Source organism: Abramis brama (genome assembly GCF_963993115.1).
Source record: "Abramis brama genome assembly, chromosome: 20".
Lineage (NCBI taxonomy): Eukaryota > Metazoa > Chordata > Actinopteri > Cypriniformes > Leuciscidae > Abramis > Abramis brama.
Genome location: NC_139982.1, coordinates 18,365,576 through 18,393,023, shown reverse-complemented (window position 1 = coordinate 18,393,023; position 27,448 = coordinate 18,365,576). Strand labels below are relative to the sequence as shown.

The 27,448-nt window shown below is 36.1% G+C and overlaps 1 protein-coding gene across 3 annotated transcripts; it reads right to left on the bottom strand.

The window, feature by feature from the left end:
* Positions 1–203: 203 nt before the first annotated feature.
* On the bottom strand, positions 204–26,798 carry cib2 (calcium and integrin binding family member 2). Of its 3 annotated transcripts, XM_084095699.1 has the most exons (7): positions 26,746–26,789; positions 26,482–26,670; positions 22,082–22,116; positions 9,532–9,643; positions 5,145–5,292; positions 4,757–4,952; positions 204–1,043 (listed from the first exon to the last, which is right to left on the bottom strand). In XM_084095699.1, the coding sequence occupies exons 2-7, from the start codon at positions 26,530–26,532 to the stop codon at positions 1,022–1,024; spliced, it is 564 nt and encodes a 187-aa protein (XP_083951825.1). In that variant the 5' UTR covers positions 26,533–26,670; positions 26,746–26,789; the 3' UTR covers positions 204–1,021. The 3 variants fall into 3 exon arrangements, with proteins under 3 accessions (XP_083951825.1, XP_083951824.1, XP_083951823.1); XM_084095698.1 differs by having other exon boundaries at positions 26,482–26,798; XM_084095697.1 differs by lacking the exons at positions 22,082–22,116; positions 26,482–26,670; positions 26,746–26,789 and adding an exon at positions 10,206–10,943.
* Positions 26,799–27,448: the final 650 nt, after the last annotated feature.

Below are 27,448 nucleotides of genomic sequence, written 5' to 3'. Positions count from 1 at the left end.
TTTTTTTGTCCTTTTTGGAAAAGAGCAGCGTGAACATTCTTTAGAATTTCTCTTTTTGTGTTCCATGGAGGACCGAATATGGTACAGACCGAGTAAATGATGGCAGAATTTTCACTTTTGGGTGAACTATCCCTTTAAATAATACATTTCACCAAAATTTGGCATTAACCCTTAAGCGTCATAAACAAATGCACTCAGTCAACAATTGAGAGAAAACCTTTATTAAAATTTAAGTCAAATGCCCTCTATCACATCAAATACTGAAAAAAGTAAAAGAAAAGAGACAGTTTGACTAACACCTCAAGTTAGGACAGAAGGGATAGAGGGATCTGCAGGCGGAACATGGAGAGCGAATGACAGAGAAGAAGACAATAGGAGAATATATGATGACAGAGCCCTTCGTTCAACTGGAGAACATTTAGATATGATTGTCGTCATGCTCCAGTACTATAAGCAATTAGATTGTGAAATGGCTAAGCTGTAGAAACATTAGGGAATGGGAAAAGGTGGGGAACGTAATCTAATTCATGCATTTAATGGAGAAAGATTGCATAGCTGTAGAAAACACTGTCTCAGTGGTGCTGACGCCTGTAATGTGCTTTTTAGCCCTCTCTCTCACTCTCTTGTCCAGTTTGTTTGTTCCTTCCTGAAAACTGTCCCATGATTTATTTGATCCCGCATAAGAGTCTTTAGAAACAGGAGAGTGAGTCAAAATGTTGTCCAATGTGCCACGGACATTGGTAGAAGCCCATAAAAGCGGTTTACGCCCGCATTAGTTTTACTCCAGGAGCAGGTGTGTGGGTCAAACCCACAAAAGGCCTCACCTTTCCATTTTGTCTCTCTGAAAACCCAAGGAATTTCTGATCCAAAGTTTTCTGAAGAAACAGCCATGCATTTGTCAGTAATCCCGTCTAGTGTGCTTCCGGTGCAAAAACCAAAGGAAAACGGTAGACATTTATCCTTCCATGTGGACTTGTCTGTTCAAGGAACGTCAGCATTGGTATCTTCCGTTGAAGCCATTTTAGATTCGTATATGGAAGGTGCTGAGTGTACAGAAAGACAACAAAGAGAGAAATAGCATATTAGATTAGAGGTAAAAGCACATGGACCAGTCAAAATGGAAAGATCCCTTTTCATGCCCCTAAAGCATCATTTATCTGACCAAAAAAGTGACAAAGCCTGGATATATATTTTAGGATTTGCGTTTTACAGCCTTAATCATTCGAGGCAATTTTGTCGTCTCACTGGTAACTGGCTTTTGATAATGATATGTTAAAATTAATTTGGAATTCCACCAGATCGAATGGCAGAAAGAGTTCCAAACCTTTGTCATAGATCTTTACACTGTAAAAAAATTCTAACCCTCCCAAATCAAAAATTTCAAGTGACCGATAACATCTAAATTTTTCAATTGGCCCAAGTGAAAATCTGTAAATTTAATTTTAGAATTTACAGGATTTCACTTGGGCCAATTGAAAAATTTAGATGTTATCGGTCACTTGAAATTTTTGATTTGGGAGGGTTAGAATTTTTTTACAGTGTAACAATAGACATTAACCACCTGTGCATACTTCACATGGGGGAAGTGCTGTGTCATTCTCTTAAACGGACAATTTTACCTCATGTCACCCTTTATTGACATTTGAATGAACGTTTAAAACAGTGAAGGAGGAATTCACAAAGTTTGAATTGTGCCTGTTGGTTTGTACATGCTGCCTTTATTGTTTTTGCCCCCGATTCACTAAAGAAATGTGCATTATCAGGTACCCGCACAAAAATGGCAAAAACAAAAAACTAAACAAAAGTTTACTGAACACAATTTATATAAAACTTATTTATTTATTAATTCATTTTATTTATTGATTAATATATTATTAGAAAAAGAATATACTACCATACAATAGTTTGGGGTCAGTAAGTTTATGTTTTTGAATAAAGTTTCTTATGTTCAACAAATTAAGGCTGCATATATTTAGCAAAATCAGTAATATTGTGAAATATTAATACAATAAAAAAAAACTATTTTGTATTTTAATTTAATTATTATGTAATGCATTTCTGTCTAGGCAACTCTGAATTTTCAGCATCATTCAATGTCACAAGATCCTTCAGAAATCATTCTAATATGATGCATATGTGCTCAAGAAACTTTTCTTCTGATTAAATTGTTGTGCTTCTATTATTTGATGAATAGAAAGTCCAAAAGAGCAGCATTTATTTGAAAAAAAAAAAAAATATATATATATATACAGTGCTATGCATAAGTTTAGACACCCATGCTAAAGTTGACTAAAAAGAGGAATAAAAAATCATCTTTTGGAAATTGAACTTAATGCCTTAATTAAAAAAATGAGGAAAAATCCAACCTTTAAGGACACCAATTTTCTTTGTGAATGAATAATGTATCGTAAATAAATAAATGTTCTTCCTTAAAATACAGGGTGCATAAGTCTGGACACCCCTATGTTAAATTCCCATAGAGGCAGGCAGATTTTTATTTTTAAAGGCCAGTTACTTCATGGATCCAGGATACTATGCATCCTGATAAAGTTCCCTTGGCCTTTGGAATTAAAATAGCCCCACATCATCACATACCCTTCACCATACCTAGAGATTGGCATGGTTTTATTTCAGTTAGCCTAATAGCTGGTTTGATTTGCATTGAGAGATGATCTTATGGAAAGTACTCCATGCCAATCTCTAGGTAGTGGTAGTGTATATACAGTATATACAGAGTTTACAGCATTTAGCACCTAGTTAAATTGAATTGTGAGTGGTTAGTAATCAAGACAAGTATTTGTGTTGAAATACCATGTGCAAAAGGCATAAGTGTTTAATGAATTGGAGTGATTATGCATCATCAATTATTTCAAGAAATAAGCACAACAGATTAAAACGAGAAGATGAAATAAGATTTCAAGTGTTTCTTGTAGCACTCAGAATATTTAAATTACTTTTATCCTTAAACCCTATAATGAATGTTTTAGGTTTAGGGGTCCATGGTCCCATTAATGTGGAAAATTGCTGAGTCATACAAGAACCGATTCTGTTTTAGGACGTTGGTGCAGAAATTACACATGCCACCTTTAAGTGAAGTCAAATCCCTTATGGTGTTCCACATGGCTCCATTTTGGGACCTCTTCTTTTTTTTTTTTTATATATATATATATATATATATATATATATATATATATATGATTCCCCTAGGTCCCCTATGCCGATGACACTCAGCTTTATCTTACTGTTAAAAATAACAGTGGTTCGGTGTCTAATCTTTTTGAATGTCTTTGTGACATTAAATGCTGGATGGACTTTTTTTTTTTTTTTACAGTTAGTTAACTAGTGATAAAACTAAGATAAATGTCTTTGGCCCATCAGTTATGACTTCTGGAATTATCAATCAACTTGGTCCTCTCTCTACCAATGTGCGAGACTGTGTCAAAAACCTTGGTGTTATCTTCGATCCTACTTTGTGTTTTGACAAGTAGATCAGTGTTGATGTAAAAAGCAGTTTCTTTCAATTAAGATTGCTAAAATCAAGAAGATGATTTCTAAGAATATCTTCATGCACTGCAATGGAAAGATAACCTATATTCTTAAGGGTAAATAAGACAAATTTAAGAGGGTCTGGAGTCCCTTTTTATAATTTATTGAACGTGGGGAGATTACCAATATAATAGAGGAGGAACAAAATGCTTAATTAGGTGTAATATTCATATGGAAATATATTTTAATGTGCACTATATTAACCCTACTTGTTTGGTTTGGCTACCATAATGCTTATATTTGTGGTTACTATTGACTGGAATGTATTGTAAACTCTGACTCCCAAAGTACATACTGTATTACCCAGTGTTGGTTTGTGCTATTGCACTTTTCATGTAATATGTGCCCCAGTGTTTGTTTGTTTGCTTTGTTTTTGTACATTATATGTGTTGTTACAGACATGTGATGTACATTGTTGTGTAAGTGTTCAAGAAAATGCAGAAAACTGCTTTAGATAATTTTCAAATGCTGCAAAACGCGGCAGCCAGATATTGATTGGCACTAGAAACCTCTATTTGAAGTTGTACAATTTTCATTTTAATTTGTTCACTTGTTTTTTGTATTATTATTTGTCTAGTCTTTAAATCTTTAAATCTGTTTTACTCTACCTGCACAGCACTTTGGTTTTAATGTCTGTAGTTTTAAAATGTGCTTTATAAATAAATATACCAAACTTAAGTAACAAAAAAGTACAGTCAGCAGAATGCTAAAAGCATTAACTTTCTATGAGTGTTCGAGAAAGTAATTCCCTCATTGACTGACAGCTGCTAAAAGCAATTCGCGATTTTTTGGCCTCCAGGTCTCCAAATGATGGTACAAAACGTTCCTGCCCCTCTCAATCATGTGGTCTGTGAGGCACAGCTGTGCAGTCCAAAAAGGCCTGTAAAAGCCAAGCAGAGGAACTCTTGCCCCATAAAGCATATTTGAGCGTACTGCAGCCAAATTATAGCAGTGTGCCTCCAGAGCAAAGTGCTTACCATGATATTAGCAACTAGCATAACTGGCTTTACACTCATAAGGACTATGTCCGATGAGTACATTAACTCCCAATATATATATTGAGAATATTGCCCGCATTCTCCACCATCTTGGATAGATTGGACTACCAAAAGCCTTACTTTAAATGAAATAATTTTAGTAATACAACAGCAAAATCAAACTCTGGTTAGCATACATCTGAGGAAACAGGTCACTTTACCAATATTCTTACCTTAAAAAGTCAGGAGCCCTGGAGATCATGTTCTCAAAGTCAGCAAAGGAGAGCTTGCTGTCTCCATCCAGGTCGGCCTCCTCAATGGCCTTCTCACACACCAGAATAACCTCCTCCGGTGTTAACTCCTCCTTTGTTAACCTGTTTAGAGTCTGTTCTAAGTCCTCCTTGCAGATGTAATTATCCACATTGAAGTCTAAGAACAAAACATGATGATAAGAGTTAACTACAAATGAGTTCATGTTATAAAGTTGCTGCGCCGTTTATGAATGTTGCAATATAAATGTTGATTACAACCTCTAAAACTGTGCATTGTTACAATCACATTGTAAATTTTACATTGTTGTTGTAGTGGACTGTACATAAGGTAATGAAAAATGACATTTACCATATATTTTAAAAGCATAAATGGCTTTCAGTTCTCTCGGAGCCATTTCGCTGAGAACCGAAAACATGTCCACAAAGTCGTTGAAGCTGAGGTTCCCCTGGCCATCTTCGGAGAACGATTCCACAATCCGATTCCTGAATGGATTCTCCTAGAAAACAGAAATTGAGAGGTTTCTTCTTTCACGATTCCCTGTGTTCAGTTCCTGTGGTTTGTTCCTTTTTGCCTTTGTCTCCATAGTTACCCTTGTTAGTCACCATAACAACTGATTACCCACACCTGTGCCTTGTTATCCTCTTGTTAGCCTGTGTATATACCCTGTGTTTCAATCTTTGTTTGTCGGTCCTTGTCTTTACATATGTTGTAATGCTGTTTTGTTTCATGTGTTCCTTTATCATCTTGTTTGAATTATTGCCATCGTCTCCTGGTTTGGATTAGCTTTATGTTATGCGTTCATTGAATAAAGACTGCTTGCTAAAGATCCTCATCTCTCCACAGCTCTGCTACACCAGTGACATCTACTAGGTTAATTAGGATACACTTTAAAAAAAGGACTAGAGAGGCTGCATATCAGTGTAATTTTAGAATTATTATAAATTATTATAAATATTGTAAACTGCCTTTTTTGTTTTCTTTTCTTTTAAGTTTTAGTAATTTTGTTGAGTGCTTTTGTCATTTTTACTAGTTTATTTTTCTATTTAACTTCCATTTGTTTTTACTTCAGTCTTGGTCATTTTAGTACATCAATTTAAACTTATTTCAGTTGCAACATTTCTAATCTTCATGGAAGTTTTTCATCTAATATTTATATTTTATTTAATTTTAGCTTTATTTCAATTACCGAAAACCATTTTTAATAGTATTAGAATTAGTTAACAATAACAACTCTCTCTCTCTGCATATATCTAGATATTCTTATGGAAACCTGTAATTTTTTATTATTTTTTATTGTATAGGACTAGAATTTTGAAGTTAAACTTTACAAAAAAACAAAACAAAAAAATAGGATCATGGTATCACTATGTAAATACAATGGAAACCATACAATACCATATTATTCTTTAAAATGTTTTACAAACTATCAAGTTAACAGATTTTTCTTTAAAATCAGTGAAAAAAATATGGAAAACGTCTACAGATTGCTTCTAGGCCTAGCAATAGAGTACAAATCTATGGCTGTACATAAGCATGTGTGCAGCAGTGGGAGTTTTGCTGAGTGAGTCATGTATAAAATGTAGAATGGCTGACTCCCCAAACTGGTGCTCATATATTTCTTACTGGCTATTGGCCTAAAGGAATTTTTATGCCCTATGCTACTAGCTGACTCAACAGCTCTGGGAACAGTAGCATGAACACAGCAGAGCAGGATCAACCTAAACATTTCACCTCTGTTTATAGCACTCAAAATACTTAGAATGCTTATAACTAGACTTAAACATTTTTGGAATGTGAGTGGCGGTTTGCACTTTCTTTCATGATGTCAGGGTGTTCAATCAGACAAAATAGCCTTCATGTACACACCACAATTAATACAATGCAAGTTTGATCTGAATGAGATTTCGATTAGATTGGAATGTGAGGAGTAAATCTTGAAAAATCTGATTAATAGGAACATACTAAAGCATGTACTGTAAATGTTTGAATCTGATTAGAATTCAAAAATACCTTGTGCAGATGCACAGTGCCGTGATGCGCAGTCACATGTTTAATGTCTTACGAACGTGTGGTCTTTGATATTACAAACTGGTTAGTGCAGGACACTGAATATTTATCGGTATCTGCCGATATGTGTTATCATTATCGGCCCAATAAGAAAATTTGGCCAATATATTAAAGACGAAAAATAATGGATTATTTCCTTCCGCTGAAACACTTCAGATGCGCACTGTTCGCCATGATGGTTTTGAATTGCTTGAAATGTGATTGAAATCACTTTGAAAAGGACAATACAGTTAAGTGTAACATGTGCAGCGCAAGTCCAGTGTGTATAGGCTACATAAAATTATAATGAGAACATTATTATAATTGTGTGCTTGGGACATGGCTTTTAATAGTGAGACTTTTGTTTTTGTAATCAGGCTCTCAAAAATTATCATTAAAAATTAGATTTATCAGCCAATACATCGGTTATCGGTTTTTGCCAAAATTTTCACATTGGTGCATCCCTAAAATATTTGCTAAAAAAGCTCTTCTGACATATATGTCAGTTTTATTTTTTAGATACAGTATGTTGTAATGTTCTGCTCATGGTAACTTCAGTGACACTAATCGCACTGGCTTTCTGAATGTGCCATTTTGTTTAAAGTACATTCATGTAAATAAATATGGAATCAGATTGCAAGGCTTAGAGTTCATATAAACAGATTCGTTTGAATCGAAGAAAATTAGGTTAGGCTGCTTCATGGGCAACAGCATAGAGAACATCCATCCATGTGTAATGTCAAAACACTCTGAGGCATTTGTATTGGCAGAAGTCAAGTAAACAGCCCTTTAAGTGTGTTAAATCTCTCCACTTTTGCTTGAAAAGGCTAATTATCAGACTGAATGGGGATTGGGATTTATGTTTATAAAGGTTGAGAGAATCTTTGGAAACTGGAAGCTGTCGTAGTCCCATCAATCCCAGCTTGAATGGTCTCCATCAGTATCGTCCACCTCCTAGGGTTGGGTTTATAGCTCCTTCGTCCATCTGACAGCTTTAAAGGGCAGTAAAATTATGTTCCAACATGGGGGACATAATGGGGCTTATTCTAGAGCTGTAACATCTGACAAATTTTGACTGACTGAGGGCTGAGTCAGAAAAAGTAAAGGTGAGATCGGATCAGCGAAGTGACTATATTAATGAATTTCTTGACTTGACTGAATTATTATTTTTTTAATTATTTTTAAATGGAACATTTTATTGAACCTTTAGACAAAATATCTTAAAAAAACTAATATACAAGTTTGCATGTGTGTTTTTGTTGACTATGATATATGATACAGGTACATCTGATTTGTAATGGCTCAGTATGATATAGTGAGAATATGGAGCTCATATTCGAGGAAAAAACAACTCAATTTTATTCAGAGGCCTAAACTGAGTAATTTGTTACAGTTGCTGATATTTATATGGATTAAAAGTCAAATGGAATTCTGATCGTTTGTAAAGCAAATCAATTTATGACAGTTTATATCAATATTTATAACAGTTTAACAGACATGCATATAAGTATAAGTTGTCAATGCTTAGTTTTATCGAAGCTCTGTAGTTTTATTTGTGGAGGGAAATCCTAATAATTGCAATACATTGATGATAAACATTCCCCAAAAGCCTGATATCAAATCTGATACTCGCATTTTAACATGATTTTTCAAAAAATAACAAAATAAACAAATGACGTATGGATAATCAAGCAAATCCAAGTTGCTTTAGTCCAGTAAATGTTCATAATAACCAACAATATAAAAGTTATTCAGTTGCTTTATAAAAATCAGTAAAGATTTTGCAGCAAAAAGACACATTTTTATCAACGTATCATGACCTGAAGGGGGACGTTTTTACAATTATACTAAAAGTCCTTTGACTCGCTAAAAAAAAGTATAAACTGTCGTTGAGATGACAGAATGCATGAAGAAGATTGTGTAAAACGGGTTTCAGCAAAGTTTTGATCAAGTTAATAATTAGGCCTTATAACTTTGATTATCAAATATGATACAGCTGGCTTTCATAAACTTCTAGAGGATATATCCATCAGCCCTTGCCTTTTTGAAAGATCTGAAAGAGTTTTACAATAACGAGCTTATGAACGGTGCTAATAAAGCACTTCCTCTATAAAGTAACATCGTTATGACTTTAATGCTAGCATAAAGCTAATGCTCTTTTTGGCTAATACTATAAACAATCCCTTGAATCTTTAGTCAGATTAAACGTATGTGTCTTTACAACCATGGGAAATCTAAAGCGCTATAACATAATTTGCTGAAACGGCACCATCTCATGGAGCGTTAACTTTCACAAGCATAGTGGTGTAATATCCCTCGCTCTCACCGCTTGTGCTGTCATATAAACAAGCCAGCCAGCATTATCATTAAAAACCAATTTTGCCCTATAAAAACAAGTGTCTATTATATTTGATATAAACTAAAAGTGCAGAGAAGGTCATTGCACAAGTATTCTGTTGCCTAAACAAGGGTCTGGGTATATTTCTGCACCCCTTATGCTGTTGCATGCGAACTGGAAGTTTATTTCTATGTAGTTAACACAGACAAGTGATACAAACAGTAAAACATTCCAGTGCAGTTAACGAAATTAACTCTCTGAATGCAGCTGGACCAATACGATTGGAGAGGAGCAGAACTTTGCTGCATCACAAAAGTAGCAACTGGCAAAGTGGTGAACTGTTAGAATTACCTTCAGTTCCGGCATGTTGACTATGAGAGCTAAAGGGATTTTAACATCAGGGTCATTGGTGTAGTCCATTGGAACCAAATGTGGAGCCAGCTCGTGGTATCTTCCATGCAAGCTGCAATGCAGAAAATGTGAAAACTGGTTACTGGAGTTCATTACTGTTGCTCTGGCCTTTTACCTCATCCTTTGAATCAGACCTCATTAGTTTTATTCACAACTACTGCAAAATGAGAATGAACAAAATGGCCCATTTCAAATGTACTAGAGAAGACCACAGTATCTACTGATTTACTGAGAAAGAAGATACAAGACATTACGTATGTGTAAAATTAAAATATCAAGTTAAAGTCAGCATGAAACAGAAGTTGATATAGTCTTTCCTTTCCTATTCTGACATATATCTGAGTGAAACAGCTTCTCGTTTTAATCTCGTTGACCAAACAAAAAGAAAATGAAAAGAAAATGAAAAGAAAAACAAAGAGCAACAAAGGAAAATGTTTATATTTTTGTTTGGCAATGCAATGACAGAACAAAACAAAACAAAAACAGGACAAAACAACATCTCATTTATTGTTTTGTTTCTTTGTTGATTCAATGACAGCTAAATAGAATATAATAAAACAAATAAAAAGGCAACAAACGAACAAAACGAAAAAAAACAAATAATTTGATTTTACGCAGTATACTGCAGCAATTGACATCTATTCTCCAACAGCGGTGGTTTATATTTAAAAGAAATTACCACAATGGATAAAACTAAATGCATTTCACAAATACTGTAAAACTCAATTGTTAATCACACTAACCCATCATAATTATGCACTCAGTGTAAGAAGAATTAGCAGTGCTCTTGAATAAGCAGGCAGATTTCACAAGGCTGTTTTGTCTGTTTGTTCCTCACAGAAAGATCTGGAGACTTGCCAGCCAACGGTGAACTGATGACTCATTCTGAGCATGGCAACAAGACAGAGGGAAGCGGACACTGTAATAGGCCTTTGCAGCAGTAAAAAAAAACAAAAAAACCCCCCTGAACATAGATGATATGACAGCAGGGACACAGGACGATAGAAAGCTGACGAAGCTTTGTGTAAGCAACAATTAAATAAACAATTAACATTATGCACCAATAGGCCTGTATATGTCACAAAAACAAAACAACATGTTTATCATCATTTGTTTGTTGATTACTGAACAAAACAAAAAGCAAAACAAAACGAAAACAAAGCAGAAACAAAAAACTAAGTAGAATAAAATAACTAAAATAAACAGATAAAAAAAATAATAATAATCAAAGCAAGCATGAATACAGCAAAATAAAATAAACAATGAATAATAAACAAACAAAAAAGGATAAAAGGAAGCTGATATCACATACAGCAACAAGCAACAAAATCCACTCGGCTCTAAAGAGATAAAGTAAATATAGAAGGCTAGAGAAAGAAAGAAGCACATCTCCAATCATGACTGTAAAAAAAATCATTTTGTGACTCACCAATATGACACTTTAGATTAAGTTTTTCCAACAGCAATAAATAACAGGAAATGTTATTATATAATATTATACTTCATATGAAACACTACTTTGTAGTAGTAAACTCCAATGAAGTGATTAAGCGTGTGATTAGTAATTGTTCCAGCTTGTGGAAGTCAATAAACACATACATTACAATAACTGCGGCACATTATGACATATGATAATATGTTTTCAGACAAAAGCTCTGCTATTAGCAGAGGGTGTGGAAATATTTCTAGTATTGATGATTGTGTATTGCATACTCTATCTTGTCCCTGCCGTAGTTACAAGAACAGAGACAAATCTCATGTTCCTCCACAGGCATCCAATCAGGATGCAAGGAAATACAAGCCGATTCATAACGATTGCCGATAACCCTACGCTAACCTTGCATAACAGTGTGGCGGATTGTGCCGGTCTGTGCGGAGAACAGGAGAAACTGAGTGTTTTATGAAGGTGATAAAGTACAAGACTCTATTAGGTTTGCCAGTGATTGTCCATTTTGTTTCTCGTGCTCCACTGGCCCTGTTATCAAAACCAATCTCAGTGTCATTGCAGAGGCACAGTCCATCCACATAAATCAAGATGGGCTGACACATCTTATGCAAGAACTGGAACTACTTATGAAACACCGGATCACAACTTGAGAAGTGAAAAATGGCATCCCTAAAAGAGCTGTCGGAAGTAAGAGTCCTTATGCAAATTAGGGTAGGTTTGCAAGATGTTTTGAAAACACAAAACGCACTCAGAACACCTTGGCAACCCCATAACACTCTAACACACTCAGAACACCTTGGCTACACATAGCAACACTCTGACACTCTGAACACCCTAACAACTGCAGAGCAACACTCTAACATTCAGAACACATTGGCAACTGCATAGCAACATTAACACACTCAGAACACTTTAGTAACAGCATAGCAACACTCCAGCACACTCAGAACATCTTGACAAATGCATAGCAATGCTCTAAAGCACTCAGAACACCTTGGTAACCCCATAGCAACACTCTAACACACTCAGAACACCTTAGTAACAGCATAGCAACACTCTAACACTCAGAAAACATTACAGTAGCAACTGTATTGCAACACTCTAACACGATCAGAACACCCTAACAACCGCATAGCAACACTCTAACACAATCAGATCACCTTGGCAACCACATAGCAACACTCCAACACACTCAGAACATATTGGCAAATACATTGCAACACTCTAAAGCACTCAGAACACCTTGGCAACCACATTGCAACACTCTTAACCACTCAAAACACATTGGCAACTGCATAGAAACACTCTAACAAACCCCGAACACCTTGGCAACTCCATAGCAACACTCTAACACACTCAGAACACCTTGGCAACCACATAACAACACTAACACACTCAGAACATCTTGGCAAATGCATAACAACATTTTAACACACTCAGAACACCTGGGCAACTGCATGGCAATGCCCTATCATTAAACCTCTTATTAAAAAAAACGCAACTTGATCCTAGAGAATTAGTCAATTACAAGCCGATCTCGAATCTACCTTTTCTGTAAAAATTTATAGAAAAGGCGGTATCCTCACAACTATGTTCCTTTTTAGAAAGAAATGGTATCTGCGAGGATTTCCAGTCAGGATTTAGACCATATCATAGTACTGAGACTGCTCTCATTAGAGTTACAAATGATTTGTGCTGCATGACTTAGTGCTGCATTTGAAACCATCGACCACAACATTCTTTTGAACAGACTCGAAAATTATGTTGGCATTAGTGGAATTGCACTAGCATGGTTCAAATCATACTTATCTGACCGTTATGTTTGTAGCAGTAAATTAAGAGATGTCATATCGATCAAAAGGTCAGTATGGCGTACCACAAGGCTCAGTACTAGGACCATTGCTTTTCACTCTGTACATGAAACCCTTGGGAGATATCATTAGGAAGCACAGAATTAGTTTTCATTGTTATGCTAATGATACTCAGATCTATATTTCTCCACGCCCTGACAAAACTTTCCAATTCACAAAATTAACGGAATGCATAGCTGATATAAAAATTTGGATGACTAGTAATTTCCTACTACTTAATTCTAAAAAAAAAAAAAAAAAAGAATTTCTAATTATTGGGCAAAAAACCTCTGCACGTATTAACCCAGAATACTGTCTAACAATTGATGGCTGCTTTGTCAAGTCTTCGTCGTCGGTTAGGAACCTGGGTGTGCCAACCTGGGTGTCTCAAATCTTTCATTTGAAAGCCACATTTTTAGCATCTGTAAAACCACATTCTTCCATCTTAAAAATATATGTAAATTACGACATATGCTTTCAATGCTTTCAGTGTTCAATGACCATATTAGCCCCATTCTGTCAACACTGCATTGGCTCCCTATTAAACATTGTATAAATGTTTAAATATTGCTGACTACTTACAAAGCACTAAATGGTTTAGCTCCCCAGTACTTGAGCGAGCTCTTAACGCATTATAGTCCTTCACGTCTATTGCGATCTCAAAATTCTGGCCAGTTGATAATACCTAGAATATCAAAATCGACTGCTGGCGGTAGATCCTTTTCCTATTTAGCACCTAAACTTTGGAAAAGTCTTCCTAACATTGTCCGGGAAGCAGACACACTCTGTCAGTTTAAATCTAGACTAAAAATGTATCTCTTTTACCTGGCATTCATATAGAACATTATACATTTATATTATTCAAATCAGTTAAATGATTATAAGGCTGCATAGATTAGGTCAGCCGGAACCGGGGACACTTCCTATAACACCTGATGTACTCGTTACATCATAAGAAGAATGGCATCTACACTAATGTTAGTCTTTCTGTTTATTCTGAGGTTTACTGAAGTCAGCCGGATCCGGGCCATGTCCAAATCAGATGGTGGACCTGCACCTGGACCCATCCACAACGCATCCCTGAAGTGCCAGCCTCATTAGCCCTGTGAAGGCCTCGTTGACACGACAGCCATCGGCACTGATCCTCAATAAACTCGTCTCAATACCGGCGTGACTCCGACTTCCAACCAGATGGAACTGGATAAATATTCTGAATGTTCTGATCCAATCTGACTTCTGACCTGTAATGCTGCCTAAATCATAATCATACACTATTCGTTTGTTAGCCAGAGGAGAACTGGCCCCAACTGAGTCGGGTTTCTCCCAAGGTTTCTTTCTCCATTCTGTCACCTGATGGAGTTTTGGTTCCTTGCCACTGTTGCCTTGGCTTTTGGCTTGCTTAGTTGGGGACATTTAATATTCAACAATATTATTGATCTGCCTTACTTAAGGTGGACGATGACGCAATTTTCTTCTAGAAACAAACTTTGTTGTATTATTTTCATGTTATCACTGTGAAGCTGCTTTGATACAATCTGTATTGTAAAAAGCGCTATATAAATAAAGGTGACTAGCAACCACTCACAACACCCTAGCTGTTGTACAAGTAAGCACTACACAAATTAACACCAAAAATCTGGTTCAGATAAAGTATGCATTGTCAGAGAGACAAAGATCAGACCGCATCAATATTTTATTTGACTTTAGCAGCAGTAGCTCTAGCATGGTATTATTATCCAGAGCTCCAGGTATTAAACAACATCAAGCTAATTTTTTATGTGGAATATGTTGCCGTTTATTCAAAGCACCCTGGTGCATTACAGCACCCAGCGAATGGGTAATGAAAGCAGAGTGTTACAAAGCACTCTGGGGACATGAGATAAAAGCCAGTAATGGTTCATTGCTGAAGAATAAGCTGAGCCTATAATGGTCATTAGAGAGTAATGCATTAAACATCTCATTAACCCCTTTCATGGAGGCAGCCTCTATGTTACACTTTAGCACAGTTAATAAACACATAGATTTTTTTAACCCACCACATGAAACACATACATGAGAAGTCTTTACAGATACGCCGCATCTTTTATCGAGAAATTTCATTGTGTTTTCTCTGATTGCAGTTTAGAAAAGTAACAACTTGTGAACAACTCAACTATATGTGATAGTGATAAGGTCACTTGATATGTTGTTATGACAGGAATATGTTTCTTTGCTAAGGGAACCTACACACCATGGTGAGGCCTATTCACTGTCACAGGAAAGTCCATGAGCCATCATGAGTCACCAGGAGACTGTAGGATGGGTTTCATTATGATAACTGAGGCCTTTCATTACTGTCTCTCTCATTAGATGGGTATAACAGCCACAAAAACACAATTAATCCCAACCAGTACAGATCAACATGAAGATCTTCACCAGCTGCTCATGTGATCTCAGCAAAATGTCTTTGGAGAAGAAATTCTGGGTGATATAATATAAATAACTTTCCATTAATAGGGTACAATAGGGTCTGAAACTCTTAAATTTAGACTTTTTTCACATTTCTTATGCTAATTATCTGACAAATTATGGGTTTAACATTCAGAAAATGTTGACCATCAGTCTAAAGAGGTCAAATTAAACATGAGCTGTTTTTGCAAGTTTTGTAACATTGTTTTCTAAAATTATGTCTAAATACTTAAAAAAAACATGATTGTATTTTTTTTAGCAGTAAGCATTAAACAATTAGATACTAATAAATACTTTATTTTAAATTAAGATGCCACTCAGTACAATGTTACATGCAACATTTTGGTGAAGTTTTTGGTAAATAAATAAATAATAAATTAAATTAGTAATTAGAAATATTAGACATAATTCAATCAATACATAAAACAGACTGTGTCAAGATTATGACAACATTCTATGATTTTCAATGTTGAAAACAGTTGAGAAGATCTGAGGCTCTTTATGCTTTTTCAGATATTATCAGATATTCAGATGTAGTGTGTAATATAGCTGATTACAAATGTAAATGGTCTGCAAAGTATTAAAGATCAAATGGAGTCTCCCATTAGAAATAACCGGTTTGGAACTGCCTGAAATGAGTTGTCAGTAATCCCAGTCTTACTTCCTCCTCGCAACAACGTAGGTCTGTAACAATTTGCATAATGTCCGCCTATGGTCTTCATTGGCTGCCTGTGAACAATGTCTACTTTGACCCTCAAACACTGTAGCTGAGGCCTGGAAGAGTTTGGTGCATGTTGTCGACATGTTGAGAAGACACTGCGAAAGCCAATCCACTTTGCATTAACTTCGAAAGGATGAGGACTCGGGCTAGATTTCATACATTAAAACCGATGCCATTGTTACTGTTTGTATCACTGTGTATCAAGTGCGGAGGAAGATCTGGAGCTGAAATTCAGAAATTTCATTTCATTCCAACATTTCATTTCTGACATGCACTGTAGGTGGTAGACCAGTTACAACAGACTCGGCCATCTGACCAATCAGAGCAGAGTATACCAATCACACCAGACTCGGCCATCTGACCAATCAGAGCAGAGTAGACCAATCACACCAGACTGGGCCATCTGACCAATCAGAGCAGAGTAGACCAATCACACCAGACTCGGCCATCTGACCAATCAGAGCAGAGTAGACCAATCACACCAGACTCGGCCATCTGACCAATCAGAGCAGAGTAGACCAATCACACCAGACTGGGCCATCTGACCAATCAGAGCAGAGTAGACCAATCACACCAGACTCTGCCATCTGACCAATCAGAGCAGAGTGGACCAATCACACCAGACTGGGCCATCTGACCAATCAGAGCAGAGTGGACCAATCACAACAGACTGGGCCATCTGACCAATCAGAGCAGAGTGGACCAATCACAACAGACTGGGCCATCTGACCAATCAGAGCAGAGTAGACCAATCACACCAGACTGGGCCATCTGACCAATCAGAGCAGAGTGGACCAATCACAACAGACTGGGCCATCTGACCAATCAGAGCAGAGTGGACCAATCACAACAGACTGGGCCATCTGACCAATCAGAGCAGAGTAGACCAATCACACCAGACTGGGCCATCTGACCAATCAGAGCAGAGTGGACCAATCACAACAGACTGGGCCATCTGACCAATCAGAGCAATGTGCACATTTTTAAAGACTGCATTATAGAAGAACATCCACATAAATGTCTAACAGAATCGTAATAAAATCTCATTTAACTGTCACTTCGTCCCCAACCAGGGACTCGGACGGACATGGCCAAGAAAACAGCAGTAAATTATCTGTACATGATGCAGCGCAGCATCCTGAATCATATCATATTATCCGTTCAAGCTTTACACACCAGGGCAAACATCAACCAATCTATCAATCACACATAATGCCCAGAAAAGGACATTGGATTGAACATAATACACTCTCAGTTGAAGTGAGAGCGATGTATTTTGCGTAGCCTGCATGATTGTTTGGCGAAAGATGGTGATGATATTGGACTAGAAGGTCGATTGCATTGGGTATTGAAAGCTTTGAACATCTAGAGAAACTACTAGGACATTGTGGCTGGGACAAGTGGTATTGAGTTGCTGATGATTAAAGATCAATCATATTTCCCATAATCAATATGTCATGGCAAGTAATTTACATAAAAACAATAATTCTTTCGTACCAGCTCAATAAAATCCAAAAGCTGAGTCACTGAGAGAACAGTGAAGCAAAGTAGACAGAATACCTACTGCATTTCCTACACAGAAACTGACATGGAAACGTTCTGGCCATGAGTCAGACTTGGGGAAGTACACTAGCTACAGCTCAGCCAATCAGAGTCTGTTTGTTGGGCCTCTGTATTACCGTAATTGGGTCATTTGACTGTAAACTGACACTGTACCTCTTTCTCCTGTATCTGCTTTTAATTTCTTAAAGTAGACACTTGATCTTCAAACGACAGCGATTAACAGCATATCCTGAAACCCGAGAGCAATATGTCAATCCTATTAGACCAGAAAGCATGCAATTTGTTTTATTTATACCTAATGCACAGAGGGAATGGACAGCCAGGTCGAATAACAACATAAGGCTTTATTTCTTTATGTTGTCTTGAATAGGAATCTACAAAGGAATGAACCAGACCTGATGTGTCACTTTGCAAGTCTGTGCCTAATCAAGAGATTGGGTTCCAGGTCTTTCGTAAGGGTTGAAAAGCGATCCTACGCCGTGAGAGAAACACGGGTAACAGCGTTTACCCAAAAAATCTCGATTTCAACCATTGGAAAACCATTCTAGAAGCATCTTACGAACACAACGTTTTTTTACAATTTTAATTACAAAATGTTTGTCGTTCTCAAAACAATAAGAACCAGTTATGACAATGCAAATCTTGTAAGTGTTTACAGGTATTACAAGACACTTTCATGACAATTCACAGCTATTTTACTGGTGATTTTTGAGATTTTTAATGGATTTGTACAATCTCATTCATACTTTTTCATACAATTTAGGTGTGGGTTTGGGTATTCATACATTCCTACAATTGGATAGACATTGTAGCATACAATATATAAGTATACACAATATCTCAGCATAAACTCTTTCACATTTGAACTTTCAATATGGCTTCATAAGTAGTTTGTTTGAGTAGTAGTTAATTTTTTACAAAATGGCAAATTGTATTAATTCATATAGTTAGGTCGTAGAAAAATGTATGACCCAAACCTAAACTTAACCATGATTGAAATAGAAAAAAAATATACAAAGTGGACGATCCAAGGGGTACATTACCGTATGATTTTATATTTATTATCTCGTACAAATGTATAAAAAACAACTTTGCCATTCTTAGAATATTTAATTCATAGACTGGTTGATTTTATTATATTTATGATACATGTAATTAAATGTTTAACTCATATTTATTTAACACAGTTTACACATTTACTTAATTTGACATTGTAACGATTAAATCTGAAAAGTTTCTTGAACGTATCATTAACTGATAAATGAGAGTCCCGCAATGGGATTGTATCTCGTAACTCAACTCAACTCAACTCAACTTTTATTTATAAAGCACTTTCAAAACCATTAGAATGGACCAAACTCGATCACATGCAGTGGTATTGTTGCACACATTTAATCAATTTCAGTTACAATCAGCCATCAATAGACTCGCAAAGATCTGTACATCTATAAAGTTTATGTTAACATTGTAGATTCTGTTAATATGTTGTTATTCTTGTCTATACAAACATACAAAAATGCACATGTAATGTATGTGTAAACTTCATGAAAATGCAGCTATAAAAATGAATGAGATCACCCTGGATATAATGCACTGAAGCAGCACTGAGATTCAAGATAAAAGCTACATTGTAAAAGGATTCTTGGTAGCTGTAACTAATGGCTGGTCTGCTTAAGATGAGCTGTAAAATACGGCTGAGTCAATAACTGTGACTGAGCCTATTTGTGTTTACAGAGCTGCTAGAGCAAAAAGAAATCGCTGTGGTGTGCCAAAAAAGTGAGATTGCTCAGGAAAATCCAAATTTTGGGCTTTAAAAAATTATTTTGGAAAACGTTTTTCGTTTTTTTCAACGCCGCCTTTATTCGTTTTTCACTTTTGTCGAACACATGCCTATAGAGAAGAAAGCCCTTTCTATGGCCTGCCCGTGTGTGTCAAAGCATTCCTTAGTCCGGTTGTTTGATGAGACAGAGAGATTATTTGTCATAAACACTTTAAGAATCCTATAGCAGCAGAGGACTGTTATTCTGTTGCACGGAACTGTGGAAGAACTGAAAGCGGCACAGGTTGATCTTTGGTTGACCAATCAGCAAAAAAGGGTGTTTCATGCCTGCCCACATGTGGAAATCGAATATTCAAGCCGTTTTTCCATTTTCTAAAAAATTAATAAATGCGGCGTTTTCTAATTTTTTTACTTTCAATATTAAATCAAGAAATAAATGAAGGCAACGTACACGGGCCAAAATTAAAGTCCAGACTGAAATGCATTTTCTACACTAAAAATAATTTCAACCTCCTGAGGCCATTCACACAGAACAGGTTTTGTTGAGTGGCGCAAGATGCAAGTTGCAATGAAGCATTTTAATCTACTGTTTAATCACTCAATTATCCTGTTGCCATTGTTTATATGTGCTACACTTTTTTTTTTATATAAAACTAACAAAATTTACCAGCTATGTAGAGAAAATTCTCATTTTTGGAGGGCAGCCACATGGTCTAATTGAGGCTGACAGAGAAACTGAGTGATGAACTCTAGTTTTGGCTTGGAGTTCATGCTGATTAAAACCAACAAGCCTTTCTGATTGAAAGCCAATTAGTACAGCTACACTGAACACTGCTGCATTGGGCCAAAAGTACAGCGTTATATATGTATATACCAATGGCTTACAACCAGGGCAATGTCATATTTGTGGCTAAAGACAATTACACGCTTTGCTGCTTGCTGCATGCCCCGTCAGGGAGAGATTCTGATAGAGCCACAAAAAAAGCAAGAAAGAAATCACATTCTTGCAGACAGAGCGAGACTATAAATCTCAATTGAATAGGATGTAATCTCACTCTCTGTTTACCAGGACAAATGTTTCTCGCTTAAGAACATTGGCTTCTAATTCAAAGAATGCTTTCCAAAAACGATTCCTTCGAGGGAAAAAAGTTGGCTATATACCTGCGTTTTACTCAAGTACTGAAAATTAGTGATAACAAGTTCATATTGTTAGCTTAGCTACATGCTAATGTCAAACAGCTGAAATCAATCGTGAGATGTATGTTGTCCAGAGTGGCATGGCTAGGTTTTCTTGGCCATCTGACTTAAAACACATTGACTAAAAATATAGCTAGCTATACGATAGATATTTTATTTAATACTGAAAAGTAGCACTAAAAAGTACAATCTCCTTAAAAATGTACTATTTTAATGTATAGGAAACTCTCACTCAGATGCTGACTATGTCCAAATGCCTAGGTTGAGAAAAAATGTGGATATAATTATATTTCAATAAATACTGAAAAGTAGCATTAAAAAAGGTTAATCTAACTAAAAAAATGCTATTTTACCCAATAATAGTGTACTGTGTATTTTTTTATGCTTGTTAGAGTGTTACATTGTTAGCTTAGCTACATGCTAATGTCAAACAGTTTAAATAAATCGTGAGACAAATCTTGTCCACAGTGGCGTGGCTAGATTTTCTGGCCCTCACTAAGGACATCTTGACTAAAAGTATAGTAACAAAAAAAGTTCAATCTGGTTAAAAATGTATTATTTACCCAATACTTGATGGTACTGTTAGCTTATGGACTTGCTAATGACAAACTCAGTTGAAATAATCTCTTGTGCGCTTCATGTGAATTTTAGCGGCGCGCAAAATTGCTACCGAGTAGAGAAAATTAAATTTCATTTAATATTGAAAATACAGCGACAAAAAAGTTAAAGAATCTACTACTTTACCCAATAATTCTATTTTTATGCTTGTTTGAGTATCACATTGTTAGCTTAGCTAAATGCTCATGTCAAACAGTTGAAATCAATCATGGGATGAATCTTTAGTGCGCTTCATGTGTCTTTTGTTAACATTTTTTACTATTTTACCCAATATTTGTTGGCAACACGTAGTTAGCTTTTCAAATCTCATGCGTTTTACATGAATTTATGTAGAATTACGTGCAGACAAGTTTAGGGCTCAGTGGCTCTTAAATTTGCATAAATGGCAGCTCACATAAAGGGCAATTCCCATAAAAAGAACCTTTATAATGGTCAGGTTCTCTTTATTAGATCTCAGGTCTCATCTGAGCAACCGTATGAATTTCAGTCAAACAAACGGCGCACAGCCTGTGAATGGAATACTAATGAAGCCAGCGGACTGTTAAATGCAGACTGGTCTGTATGAATGAGCATGGATGAATATCACTGGAGCTGAACTGCTGACAGGGGAAATATCCGTTGAATGAATGGGGTGAGAGTGATATATAGATCTTAGACATGGTTAATAAGAGCAAGTGGAATGCAGTGCAATTGAATGAACTGGTAGAACACACAATACCATGACATAATAGCTGCAAAAGATAGTGTACTTAAAATTTCTGCTTGTATTGATTATGATTCAGATTCATATTGTACTCCTGCTGTATTCCACAGAATTATTTCCCAAAATGAGCACAGGATATGCCAAAAAAGAAGCCTATACTCACCGAAGAATCTCTTTGCGGGTGAAGAAGGTGCAGTCCTAAGATGAAAAAAGAGACATAATCATTTCTCTGAAAACACATAATGTATAACTGCATATCATAATACAAAAAAAAAAGAAAAAAAGAATAGTAACAACATCTGGCTTAAACCCCAAGCATAATTTCTAACCTAAGTCTTTTGTAAGAAGCCTATTATTACCGCTTTGCTAAATTTATTCCTGTGATGCGAAGCTGAATTTTCAGCATCATTACTCTTTAGTGTCCTTCAGTTTTCCTTCAGAAAACATTCTGATATGCTGATTTGCTGCTCAATAAACATTTCATATTATTATAATATTGAAAACATTTGTGCTGGTTAATAATTTTAGTAGAAACCCTGACACATTTATTTCAGGACTCTTTGATGAATAGAAAGATCAAAATAGCAGCATTTATTTGAAATCTTTTGTAACAAATGTCTTTACTGCCCATTTAATGCATCCTTGCTGAATAAAAGTATTAATTCTTTAAAAAAAAAATTATTTTACTGACCCCAAACTAGTATACAGTGACTTATCCTGTTTTAAATGATAAAGATAAAGGGAAAGCACAGAAAATAAAGTGTCGATGAGTCGAAGCACGTGAACCGTGAATCTGACACGTTAAGCAACAGTTTTGCATTCACACTGCATGACTGCACGTGGATCAACACCTGAGCTCCTTGTCGGCTTTTTCAACACCTTTTGTATTAGCACACAAAGCCTCTTAGGTTTCACTGTGAATGATAAGTGTTACCCATCAAAAAAAAAAAAAAACACACACATATGAAATGAGGCCTGGCAATATGACCGCAGGGAATGGCGACAGCTGTCGACCCACGGTAACGCGATTTGCCTAAAAACCCATCGTGAGACTGTTCCCAGGTCTGTGTATCCTTTTTCTTACCTCACTCACTGTACTCATTGTAGCCATGCTGCCCTGAGCCGACAGATTTATTAGCTAATGATTAAGCTCTCCTTTATGATGTTTACCCGAACACCCAGCCAGCGTTATGCTAAAAAAAAATAACCGTCCTCCAAATCAACGGAGCAGCTTGGACGACCGTTTCATGATTTACGCGTATAAGCCTTTGAGTACTGTTAATTGCTCGTTAATTTGAAATATTGAGGCTTGAATCTGTGAGATGTGAGGTAAGGCCACAGCTGCGAGTTATTAGCGAAGAGGATAGACGACCCGGTGTAAAATTATTACCATAGACGTAGCAACTCTGTTTTCTTCCATTTTTGGTAGAGCTGAAAAAAGTCTATTTGCTAACTCGCAGCAAAATAAATCAATTTTTTCTTGAGTTATGAATGTGAATTTGCAATCAATGTTGAATGTGACAAGAAAGAAACAAGAACCATCGCTGAATTAGAGTTGTCATAGCAGGCTGCATTAAAAAATAATCATACAAAGTGACCAGTGTATTCTGATTCACAAACAAATGACTCTAATGAACCAGTTCTTTTTAGTAAATCAAAAACATACAGTGTGATCGGATCATGTGAGCATTTTTTTTTTTTTCAGTTGAGATTATATGTTCTATGATTCAGAATATCTGCCGAACTGTTACTAGTATCTGATTTCGCAAATAGTTTGTTTCTGAATATAAAAATGTCGACAATGTATCGCACTTGCTCTGGCGCTTGGTTTGGATGAATAAATGTGATTGTTGTTGTCGTTTGTTATTGTTGTACAAGCAGAAGGTGACAGTTGGTCAGTGTAGTATTTGTCCCGCCTCTCCTCCACTGCGATTGGACGGCTGTGAGAAAACAGCAGTAAAGAAAGCATCTGATGATTGCGATGTGGATATGTTCGCACAAGCTCTCCAATTCGCCACTGTCCAATCAAGTCACATCACCTTTATTTATAAGCTACCACTTATACAATTTAGATTTAAAGCCACACCTATCATAACTGTTATCTATTGGCCAACTGCAATTGAGGCATTTATTCAAGAAATTCATTAAAAATAGAAAGATGTATAGTAGAGAAATTTCTTGTCGGAACTAGATTTGAGCGAACGTCGTTTTAACCGGTGAGCGTGAACGGTATATGAGTGGAGCGTACGCTTGGCCCTTCAAGGCCCGGATATGCTTAATTTTCCGTGTTCTGCTCCGTCTCGCGCACAGTTGAGTGTGAGAGCCTTTTAAAGTATACTCTAGTGTGGAAAGATGTGTGGACTTTCTCAATACTCAAATTGACGCTTCCTCATTTCCTTGCTTCTCCATCGTCAAGCCCACAAACCAATCGAACTCAGCCATCTTGAAGGGCCTCTTAATTCACTAATTGCACCGCGGGGAACAAGGAGTGAGGAAGCCTCCTGAGGAGTCATGAGCGAGGATACACAGGTGTAAACTTCCCTCGCATCCTAAGGGTGTGGAGTTAAGATGATGTGAAAGGAAACAAGCACGGATGTCTACGGACCCTCCTAATGACAAAAATTACATCACACGGACAGTGAGCAGACCGTTGCGGAACACAAACGGCCGAAGTGTACTTTGGGCTTGAGTGATTGAGCGGAGTACACTGGCATAGAGTAGAATATTGTGCAGGGGACTATTGAGCACATGCTCTGAGCGTGACCAGTTTATCCCGATTCACTAACAAATGATTTAGTCCTTTTTAGCAAAATCAAAAACATATCAGTGCAGCCATGTATTTGATTCTTGAATAAACAAATCTAATGAAAAAGTTATGTTTAGTGTATCAAAATCATAAAGCATGACCAGTGTATTTCCGATTCTTGAACAAACGATTCGAATGAACAAGTTTATTATCAATAAATAAATAAAAACTATACAGCATGGCCAGTGTAGCCAATTTCTGAAATCAATGATTCTTATGATGATTCTTTGAATGAATAAGAAATGTCCTGTATGTTCATATTTAAATTAACATCATAACGGAAATATTCCCAAATTAATTTGATCAAATTTGAAATTGGAATGGAGTTGACTGATCACCGTTTGGTCACCATTTACAAAACATCATCCTTCAGTGTTTCACTGAAACAAATAAAGCCATGCGGTTATGGAAACAAGAAGATATGATGACAGAATCCTAATTTTTGGGTGTCTTCTTTAAGACATGGATAAGTTTTTCCAATGCAAGCAAAATTTTCTGCAATATTCTCCCCCACTAGCCTGATTCACTTTTACAGCATGATGAATGATAAGACTTGGCTGCTCTGAGGAATGAGTCTATCAGCCAAACAGCCAAGCTCCACTGATCCAGGTACGTTCAACCCAGTGATTAAAGAGCACAAGGAGCGGCGGCCATTGTTTCTAACAGCCATTGATCTCCTTGATGCAGTTTGATGATTGGCAGATGGGAAACTCAGATGCTTACTATTCAAATGTCCTTAATATCTGACTCAGTGAACCAGTTACATCACATATCTGTACCAAGATTATTTTTATATAAATCTATTTGATGTAAATCATGTTTCATCTTACTGCTATAATAAAAAAAAACAAGACTTTAAAGAAAGTCCAACAGCTTACTAATCAGAATTGGATTAATATTTAAACATCTATGAGTCCTTCTCGAAGCAGACTATGATGTTTCGCCAAAGCATGACAGACTACTGTTACCGAAGACAAAAGCATCTTCTCTTCTCACATGTTCGCGCACGAGGAGGATAAGATCTTTGGAACAATATGATCAGATGTCTTCAGATATGCCTCAATGCTCAGACCTTAAGTATCACAAAAAGAGCAAATAATATATCATACATGATATATGAATATAAATGCAAGTGTCTTACTTCTGTGTGTTGACCATTTTGTGTTAAGAACATCATAAAGATTTACCGAACTAAATACTGACATTTTTATTTGTTTATAGTTTAAAAAGCTCAATACAGCTATGTCAAACTCATAATTTCCTTGCAAAATCCTACAATCTGCTCGCTGTGAGAGACAATAAAGTGGCTTGTATGCCGCAGACAATAAACTAAGAACAAGGTGAAGCCTCATATAAAATCATACAGACCATCTCTGGGAATAAACTGTTGCCAGCATATGCTTTTTCCTTACTTTCTTAATTTGTATTTATTTATATTTCATATATATATAATATATATATATATATATATATATATATATATAACTATGTGTGTATATATAGGTGTGTATTTATGTGTGTAATTATGTGTATATATTATATATGTGTGTGTGTGTGTGTGTATATATATATATATATATATATATATATATATATATATATATAAAATGAAAATATCTTCCCTGATATTTTTTGGTCTTTTTATTTATTTAGAGAAAAGAAAGACTTTCAAAACATTCTTTTACACAAAACTTGATTTTGTTGCTGTTATCTCTATATATGATCTGCAAAGAACGATAAAGACTAGAGTCTCTTACCTGATAGGCGTCTAGCTGTTCATCAGTAAATATCGTTTGCTTATTACCCATCTTAGTCGAGTGATTTTCCTCTCGTGCAGATGCATCACATTGGTCTTCTCTGTTCTAGGCATTTATGTCCACGGTTTGGCCAGCCGAGAAAATTGGGAGCCAGCATGAAATTTCAGTCCTTCTTGAAGTAGCCTATGCCTGTTGGTGGAAAAGGCGACACTCTCCATAAATACTTAAACAGCTCAAGAAACGTTACACTTGTTTGACGCGTACCGTTCCTGACGCGCGCAGTGTGTACTCGTCTTGTCGCTGTTCGCTCTCACTATGACGGAATTCTCAATGAAAATGATTCTTGAACCAACTAACACCTGTTTACCACCAGGGGGAAGCATGGAACGCCCAGTAGTTATATACATTATATGTGACCCTGCACCACAAAACTTTTTTATATATATATACATCATGAAAGCGGAATGAATATATTTAAGGTAGGAAATTTACAAAATATCTTCATGGATCATGATCTTTACTTAATATCCTAATGATTTTTGGCATAAAAGAAAAATCGATAATTTTGACTTATTCAATGTTTTGTTGGCTATTGCCATAAATATACCCGTGCTACTTATGACTGGTTTTGTGGTCTAGGGTCACATATTATATTATATTATATTATATTATAAAAATGAATACTATATACACTATTTAGCCTAAATGTAGTAATCTCAATGTAGTCATCCCAGTCATCTCAATAGCAAAAAGTGTCCCAATCAACCTGAATTTATCTCTATATGTAGTACTAATAAAAACAAAACACATCTTAACACACACAAAATATAACTAAAATATTCTAAACAATCACACTGCCATAGTAGAGCCATTTTTGTTCCCCCAAAGAACCTTTCAGTGAACAGTCATTAAAATAACCATTTGTTTTCTTAGAGTGAAAAACATTTTAAAGGGATTGTTCACGCAA

Coding starts and splice junctions, on each gene's coding strand:
- cib2 (XM_084095697.1), bottom strand. CDS start 10,294: ATGCATTTAGTTTTATCCATTGTGGTAATTTCTTTTAAATATAAACCA. Junction 9,644..10,205: donor CAATTGCTGCAGTATACTGC/GTAAAATCAAAT, acceptor TCTGCATTGCAG/CTTGCATGGAAGATACCACG. Junction 1,044..4,756: donor AGGGCTCCTGACTTTTTAAG/GTAAGAATATTG, acceptor CTGTACACTCAG/CACCTTCCATATACGAATCT.